The 9,337-nt window shown below is 41.4% G+C and overlaps 1 protein-coding gene across 1 annotated transcript in view; it reads right to left on the bottom strand.

Annotated features, from left to right (window-relative positions):
* Nucleotides 1-2,799: 2,799 nt before the first annotated feature.
* Nucleotides 2,800-9,337, bottom strand: part of SUSD4 (sushi domain containing 4) — a gene marked incomplete at both ends in the record, with an annotated part of 68,831 nt that continues 62,293 nt past the window's right edge. The window contains 4 exons of the mRNA XM_079549965.1: nt 2,800-2,828; nt 3,721-4,103; nt 6,349-6,493; nt 6,974-7,165. Coding sequence (XP_079406091.1) covers nt 2,800-2,828; nt 3,721-4,103; nt 6,349-6,493; nt 6,974-7,165 — 749 coding nt within the window. The remainder of the gene's footprint in view (nt 2,829-3,720; nt 4,104-6,348; nt 6,494-6,973; nt 7,166-9,337) is intronic.

Genomic DNA, 9,337 nt, shown 5'->3' with positions numbered 1-9,337 from the left:
CTTTAAGCCCATCCATCCAGCCACTTCTTCACCCAGCAATCTCTCTGCCTGTCCTAGCCACAAGCCACAATTTCTCCAGAAGAACATGATGGGATGGCATCAAATGCTTTACTAAAATCCAGGGAGATAACATCCACAGCCTTTCCCTCACCTACTAAGTGGGTTATCTTGTCATAGAAGGATTGTCCTGATTGTATGGTGTGATGACATTCAAGATGATCTGCTCCGTGACATTCCCTAGTACTGAGGTCAGACTGACCTGAAATACATGTTCACTAACCTCCAACCAACTGGGGCCTCCTCAGTTAGCCAGATCGGCTGGTAAATAGCAGAAAGTGGCTTGGTGAGCATTTCACCAGCTCCTTCAGTACCACTGAATGAATCCCATACGGTTCCACAGACTTATGAATGTTCAAATAATGTAGTAGGTCAGTTTCCTACTGGAGTTAGGTTCTTCACCTAACTCCATTTCGTCATCTTTCAAAGCAGAGGGCTGGGTACCCTGAGAACAAATGGCCTTACTGCTAAAGACTGAGGCAAAAAAGGCATTAAGTGCCTCAGCCTTATCCTTACCTTTCATCATTGCGTTTCCTCTCACACCCAATAAAGGATGGAGATTATCCTCGATCCTCCTTTTGCTGTCGTTCTATCCACAAAGCATTTTTTTAAAATTGTCTTTTGCTGCACCAACCAAGCTGAGATCCAGTTGGGCTTTGGTCCTTCTATTTTTTTTGCCTGCACAGCTTGACAACAGCTCTATAGCTCTCCTGAATTGCTTGCACCTTTTTCCAGAGTTCATAAACTCTTTCTCCCCAAGTTCCTGAAGATCATCTCTGTTAATCCAGGCTGGTCTTCTGCCCCACCAGCTTGGCTTTTGGTGCATTGGAATGGACTGATCCTGTACCTTCAAGATTTTTTTTCTTGAAGAAAGTTTAAGATAAGAAAGCAATCTAAGTCAAAATGATCTCAACAATGATAATGGGGTATAACTGAGATTATACTAATAATTGTCTCTCTACTGCTACACTATTCTGGTGGCTTTTTTTGTTTTTTGGTCTCCATTAGCTTCTTACTGATATATAGCATTGCTGACAGGGTGCTTATAAACACTTTATCGAATGTTAGCTGCAAGTCTATCATACCACTGCCCCGACTCATCAGTGGGGTCAGTAAACGTTGCCACAGTGCAAAGAAATAAATAGTCATGAAAAAACAAGAGAGCGACTTGTAATGATCCTCTACTTAGAACAATAGAGATATCATAGGCTTACTTTGAATATAAAATCAGAACTTGGTCTCATTTTTTCCCTTTGCTTTGGATAAGCCCACAATGGCAATCTCCACCATTAACATATGGTGAGTTCTTCCTCAAAACACCACCAGTTTAACATATGTTTCATCTCCGCATTACCATAAATAAAGTGGGAAATCTGCTTGGCTTTCAAGAAGCACATGAAGCAGCCAGGAATTTTTCCTGACAAATAACAAATGGCCTGTGATACAACAAGGATGAACTATTCCTACAGTCTTTAGCACAAAGCTCTGGCACAGCATGCAGAAGAAAGCCAACAATAACATGCGTGGATAAGCTGTGCCATTGCTGCACCCATTTCATGTGCTCTGCCTAAATAAAACCACACAGTCCAACTGGAGCTAAATAATGGACATAAAATGCTATAGAGTGGGGGTTCTCCAGTGATCCCATCTTTCAGGTGGGAGCTGGTGAAAGAAGGAAGGAAGGGGAAAAAAGGCCAACTAGACACAGTCTGATAAGTCAAAAGAACTGAAACTGAACTTTATTTTTTTAAAGTATTCTACAATAATGGCTCAGAATACTACCGCAGCGCACAGGGACAAGGCAGTGCTCTGGGCTATGACTGTAGATTACTCTAATGCATGTATTTGTCAAAGCTTAAGGAAGGTTGAAATGTGGCAGTTCAACATTTCTTAAGCAAATATTTCATTATTTTAACACTTTCTAGGTCTTTCATATGATAGCAGGATTTATCAAATGCAATGTAGTCACAGAAGTCTTGCATAAATACAAATATTGATACTTTACCTTGAATATTGTATATTATATAAATTCTGCCTTACCTTTAAAAAAAATCTCCAGGTCATTATGTGATCCGGAGTCTTTCCCTTTTCTTTCTCTGTAAGAGTTTTTAAATATATATATATGTATTTATATATATTTGCTATCATACATCAAAGTACATAGGAATCCCATTGTTTTCTGCAGACATGGTTTGAAACAAAATAACCAACAACCAAACCATAAGCTTTCTGATTTACATAGGATAGTCAAAGAAGATCTTCCCTCTTTAGGGTGTGTGTTTCAGGACTAGGTTTTTGTTTGTTTGTTTTTGGTTTTTAAGTTTGAAAGGCTTCTTCATAAACTAGAGGTCCACAGATCATTTAAAGCAGTCTTTATAAGCAAATTTACATACTTTGACATGCTTTTGTGAGGCAGTTAGTATCAAAATCCAATAGTATTTTTCTACAGAACCATATGACTTTCTGCGATGCAGATATACATTTCGTTTCTAAAAAGCCACAGTTCTTTTTCTACATCTGCTCTCATCAAATCCCCAGGATTCATTCATAAAATTGCTGTTCCAAGTGCTGATGCTGTTATCTCCACTGTGGATTAAGATGTACACACAATCTGGTGACATCATCGTGTGGAAGATTGGTAAGTACCCTCCCCAGATCCACAGATAGTCTTTTCTATCTCTGAGTGCTCAGGATTCATGTCACCCAATGGTGCAGTGTGATGATGACATGTCTCCATGCAGGCTAAGGGTCTTCTTCCATCAAAGGAATCTCTAGAGGAAAAAGAAAAATGGTATTGATTACAGGCTGGGTCTTGCCTTTAGATGTTTTCAGAGTAGTATTATTAGCAACTCGGAAAAAATATAAATGCAAAAATCTGAGCAATATATAAAGAGTCTCCAATTCTATACCCCATATGAAAATCACAGAATCACAGAATTGAGTTAGAGGGGACCCTTAAAGGTCATCTGGCCCAAATCCCCTGCAGTGAACATGGACACCTACAGCTCAATCAAGTTGCTCAGATTAACCTACTAAGACTATCCATGTTTCCTAAAACAAGTTAGGCCCACCAAAGCTAAGTACAAACATCTTTTCTACTACATTTAACATGGAATCTGCATTCAGAGTAGGCAGAGCTTTACTGGCATCATCATCATTCCTCCCACCTCCTTCCAGCTGTCCTCTCCCACTTATGATGCCATTAAAAGTCAGCCCCAACTCTATGGTGCAGGAGACTTCTTCCACCCCAATCTTCACCCACAATTCTTTAAATGTCTCTAAGGAAAGCTAACTCGTTTCTTTATTAAGCTGAGAAGGCTCTGTCAGAACTAAATGAAATTTAGTGTTTAGTATCAATCCATGCTCATGATTGAAATGCAGACAGTAGTACATGATGATCTGCCTTCTACCACAGGGTTCTCTCCTGCATGTTCTTATATTGTGACTCCCATGTCCATAAAGTATACGTGAATGCTCACATGCCTTAGACTGAAATGTTTATCATGCATGCAGACACAAAGAGCTTGTCAGTGAAGGCTGCTAACTCTGACCGGATATAAAATACATGGTGAAAGTAAAAAGCAGGTCAGCCGGCTTTACTGATGCTCTGTCTGTACAAGCAAATGTGTAAGGACTCGCATATGGCACCCACGTGTGACTCACCATCTGTAATATCAATCCGTGGGCTAGTGGACACGGCCTCCCCAGCAGTGCTCTGGGATGCATCAGTTCGATCTGAGCTGGCAAGCACTGCTGCTTGGCACACTGGGGGTGAGTACAAGCTTTGGAGCAGTTCAGAGGAGACTGATTGACTCTCACAGCTCTCAAATTCACTTGGCAGCATGTCTGTAATCCTGGGACCAGGATAAGCAGGAGGACTTTGATCTTCTGTCTGCAAAATATGCCCCTGGTCCACTGTGGCTGAATATCCAGGTGCCAGAGCATTCAGGCTGCTGCTTACAGCTTCATCGTAGGAAGGCAGCATGACAGGAACACCATCCACTACCACGAAGTCGGGGTCACCCACAGAGCCCTCCTGGTTGCCTCTAAGTCAAACACAGGAAAATGATCACAGAGAGCCAGAGGGTTTCATAGAATTGTTTCAGTTGGAAGGGACCCTTAAAAGCCATCGAGTTAAACTCCCTGCAGTAAACAGGAACATCTGCAGACAGATCAGATACTCAGAGCCCTGTCCATCCTGACCTTGGATATCTCCAGGAATGGGGCACCCACCACCTCTCTGGGTAACCTGTGCCACTGCATCACCACCGTAATTGTAAAAATCTCCTTCCTTATATCCAGTCTAAATCTCTCTTCTTTCAGTTTGAAACCACTTCCCTTTGTCCTGCCACAACACACCCTGCTAAACAGTCTGTCCCCTTCTTTCTTACAGACCCCCTGGGTTTCTGAAGCACCTTGGAGCAACTGCTGAATGTAAGGAAACACAACATTTCCTAATGGCACAAATTGATGCTACAGGGCCATTAACATTCACAGAGGTGTTTGCCTCACAGGTCTGCAAAAATCTGTTCAGATTGACAGTCAGGTGGAATCCGTTACAATTGGATAAATGAAACAAGTAATGTGAAGCTCAGTTTAGAGAAGGGGAAAAAAAAACAAAACAGGTGCTTGGAGGAGATAAGGAGTGCCATTTGCTGTGCCACGCAGAGTAGGTATCATGGATATGAGATCACAGATGTTACTCAGCAGTCACAAGTGTCTGGCCCCTGAAAAGATGCGGGCTAGAGCAAAGAAGTGTTTGCAGCATATGTAAACAGGCTGTTATTGGATGGCAGGGTTTTGTTGCCAGATATTGGATTCCTTCAGTTCTTGCTCTCAAAGGATGAAGGCATTTAGCACTAGGCTGGTTCCCTTTAACAACAAAACATTTATATTATGCTGGGAAGGTGTGCTAAATCCCAAGTTACTTGTTTTATAGTCAGTCAGAAAACAGTAGAGACTCAGCAGAAAGGAGTTGGTCGCAGGTACCATTGGGACAGGAAAACATCTGGGAAGAAGAGGCCAGAAAGCCACTTCAATAAGCTAGAGGAGAGCAGGCTATCTGTAGTGGAACCCTTTATCCTCAATTCTTCCCAATTACACAGGTATATGTACACTCCCCATATGCTATACCTATGAATATGTATGTTAGTTTATACATTACTTCTATAGAATCATAGAATCATTAAGGATGAAAAAGACCACTAAGATTGTCTAGTCCAACAGTCAACTCATCCCCCCCATGCCCACTGACCACATCTCCCAGTGCCGTGGTTCTTGAACACCTCCAGGGACAGTGACTCCACCACCTCACTGGGCAGCCCGTGCCACTGCATCACCGCTCTTCCTGAGAATGAATGTTTCCCAATCCTAACCGGACCCTCACCTGGTGCAACTTGCAGCCATTACCTCTCATCCTATTGTTATTACCTGGGGGAAGAGGCCGACCCCCATCTTGCCAAATAAAACATATATTTTCGTGTACATACACTTAATTAACAATAAGACTACAAAGTTCATCCTCCTGTATTGACCTGGGGACATATTCAGTAATATACAGCTTTTTACCTCTCTCCTCTGTACATGGTAGAATAAAGACAGAAGAAAAAGAAAGAGGAGGAGTCATTCAGTCAAAGCCCATAGCAAACTGAGCATAGACTGAAACCTCAGAGCGGATCTAAACCCAGATACAGCATTAGCTCTGCCTAAACTTTAGCATGCCTGTCTTTGTTTTTTCCAGTGGTATGATAATAATAATACCATCTACTTGTCTCTTTATGAGTGCTGTGACAAATGCCCAATGACATATGTTGATAATATTTCACGGAAGTAAAGGAAAACGTAGGAGATGTTTATGAGGGGAAAGCAAACTTTAAATTTAATTTCGTCCACAGGAAAAAAACCCGCAAAAAAAAAAAAAAAAAAAAAGATCTTTCATAAAATTTACATTACTAAATCTACAGAACTTAAAAAATTAAGTCCCTCAGCACCCAACATTGAGTATTTTAAACCATTTTTGCCGTCAATGATTTTCACACAACTGTCGACTATTCTTACATGCAGAATCAGGAATCAGTAGTTAGCAGAGCTGTAATTGCACCCAAAATGAATCTGGACAACTTTGCCTTTTCTGTAGAACAGCTATGGAAAGTTCTACGGTTCCAGGGGTGCCCATCTCTGCAGGTAGATCAGAGTGTGGAAATGGAATCAAGGGCCCCAATCTTAACAAAACAATAAATTAAAATAGTAATAAAATAACATAATAAAATAATTACAGAAAACAGTACAAACCTTGGAAGGAAATGTGTCTTAAATTTGGTCTGGAACATTCTGGCTAAAATGACCAGTAGAAGTACTAATAAAACGCTGGTAGCAGTAAATGCCACTATTTTCCATGTAGTCAGGAGGGTCTCCTGTGTATTTGGCCAGGTTTGTTCTGTAACAAAAAGACGATAATACCACAGTTATGTCTGATCATTACTGTTGCTAGTTTATATCAATTCAACAATACTCAGAAGGGCCAGATAGGATGAGAGATTTCTTATAGGCATGTTTTACATGCACATACATATATATGAATCAAATTTACACTCATTAATCTAATTCCAGATACCAAAGCAGCCTTAACAACAAGTTGTCACTGAGGCCGGACCTTGTTTTTTCCCCTTGATGTTATTTTTATGCATGCAATCATAAATTTTGCTTATCTATGTATTAAGTTATCAACATTCAAAAATAATTTGAAAAGCTAAATACTGAAAGGATCATTCAGGAAATAAAATATGCTGCATTTAATGGCATCTTAAATGAACAATTGTCACATAAGCATGAAATAATGAGTTTCACCAGACATTACTCACCTCCTGATTTGCTCAGAAGGAGGTGGGCTACAGGAGGACAGAGGCTGCTCCCTTACCTGTTTTGACACAGTAGACTTGGTAGGAGGGGAACCACTCTCCATACTGGCAGGTGATGTATTTGTAGTCATTGGTGAGGGTGTAGCCGGGGTCACAGTAGAACTCTACCACTGTCCCGTGGTTGTAGCGCTCGCAAGGCCGCGGATGGCAGATGTAGTCTCCATGGCTGACCATTGGAGGTAGCGGACAAACTTGGGCAAACAGAGAGAAAAGGAGAAAGAATTTAACCACAGCGACTGACCAGTGTGCCTCAAAATCCCCTCCAGGCTCCCTGCTTTGTGGGTAGGTACATCTGTGTGGCACCAGTGGATGGATGCACGCACCTCCTGCAGCAGCATGGGAGCTTTTGGCTTACACTTACACCAGAAAGCTCTGCTGTCTGTTTGCTTAAAGACATGAAAGATGGCACTGGTGAAGCCTTCCAGCCTCTGGACGAGGGGAGGAAGGGAGAAATGGACTTGCATGGCTATAGAAAGGCTACATGGGGATGGAGGGGGACAGTCAGAATAAAGACAATCTCTTTCCTTATGAAGCATCTCAAATTCAGCTGTAAGATCTTTTTTTTTTTTTTTCTTCCATTAGCACAGTTGATTGATTGCATGCCCTAATTAAATTCTGCAATATTCACTTTTATAAAGAAATTTGCTATCAGCAATGCTGGAAGAGATGCTCGGCTCACAACGCTGCTTAAGCAATTACAGTTGTGCCACTGTGATTTTGTCTCACTGGGCTAAGACCACCCCAGTGCTATTTGTGTTTTGTTATCTCTGAGCAGCCCCAGTGATTCCAGCAGGATTGCTGCTGGGGTGAGGCACTGAATAGAACAGAGGCTGAGGCTGTGTTAATTAAGTACAGTGGTGTACATGAGGTTATGTACATAAGACTGAATTACAACATAAACATGTGAACTTTTATTGTAGATCCTGAAACAAGAAGAAATGCCCCCTCACATTGCTGAGAAATTAATAGTTCAACAGAGCTGAAGGAGCAGTCTCTAGGACGCAGCAGCTATAAAGCAGCTTGCAGGCAGTGCTTTTAAAAGAGAAGAAACTTATATACTGAAAAAGTATTAGTTGATTACTATTTTCTTACGTATTGTTCCTAACACAAAGGAAAATAGTTGTAATGATGTCTAAAATGCTGATTGGAGAGGGCTCAATCCAGCTAACTGGACTGTTTTATCTCCCTCCGGAGGCAGTAACGGATGGGATTGGAGCCCCATCTGCGGGCTGCCCACCCCTCCATCTCATGCCTCCTTCACATAGCCCAGCCCTACTGCATTGATTTAAAGAATGAAAATGCCATCTCTCCAAAGAAGAATCTCCCCAGAAATTACAATGCAGCTGCTTCTCTCTGCGAACCTTGTTACATGAATAATGTATTTCATAAAAAAATACACAAGATATTAAATGAATCTTCAAGAGAAGCTGATTACAATGTGCAGCACTGTCTGTTCCCCATCCCCTGGAGACATGGTTTTGTTTGCATTTTCACTGGCAAGGCTCAGTAATAACTTGAAATCAGAGCAAGTAATTCACATAAAAATTCACATCCTCCATACTCTGCATATTTTCCAAAGTCTCTAGGTCCATGAGAAATAGGAAGGGTTTACTGAGAGGTGAACTCAAGCCTGAAAACAATTTTCTTAAGAATAGGGCAAAGGTGTGCATCTGAAATAACAGAAAAGCACCTTTGTCCATATCAGTGATCGTTTCTCTATTACAAAGAAAACAATCACAGAAAGCAACAATTTTGGCCTACTGTAAGGAAACCTCATATATTTGTATTATCTACATTTATAGCATGAGAACAAAGACAGTAGCTTAGACTTCTTTGCAATTGAGTTTTGGCAGACTGTGACAGGCAGCAGGAGACGTGTGGATGCACACAGCCCTCCAAGCTACAAGGAAAGTAGAGCACATCTTATCACAGGGGGCAACTGCTCTGATAAACAAATTCCTACTCTCCAGCCGTGCACCTGCTGCCTTTCCTGACACACCAAACCCCAAACCCACTAATGTCATTAAGGGCCAAAGCAGCCTTCTGAATTAAAATAAATAAATAAATAAATAAAGGCCTCAGTGCTGGTCTCCCAGCTCAGGAATGACATGTTTTCCAGTCAGATTAAAAACCATGCATTGTGAGTACAGCCCATATGCGGAGCTGTCAGTTTGTTTACAAATGGAGATGTGCTTTAGAAAACCTGAGAATAAGAGCATTGCTCTTAGTGTAGGATACGTCCCCAGTGCTAAAAACGGGTGCCACCCCTCCCACTGACACCTTCTTCATTTCAAGGGAAATGATCATCTACTGATACTGCCCAAAAATGTCTGTAAAAATTTCTGTAAAGTGCTGTACTATGC

This window comes from Tetrao urogallus (assembly GCF_951394365.1).
Source record: "Tetrao urogallus genome assembly, chromosome: 2".
In the NCBI taxonomy this organism is placed as follows: Eukaryota; Metazoa; Chordata; class Aves; order Galliformes; family Phasianidae; genus Tetrao; species Tetrao urogallus.
This window is presented reverse-complemented; position numbering and strand designations above follow the sequence as displayed.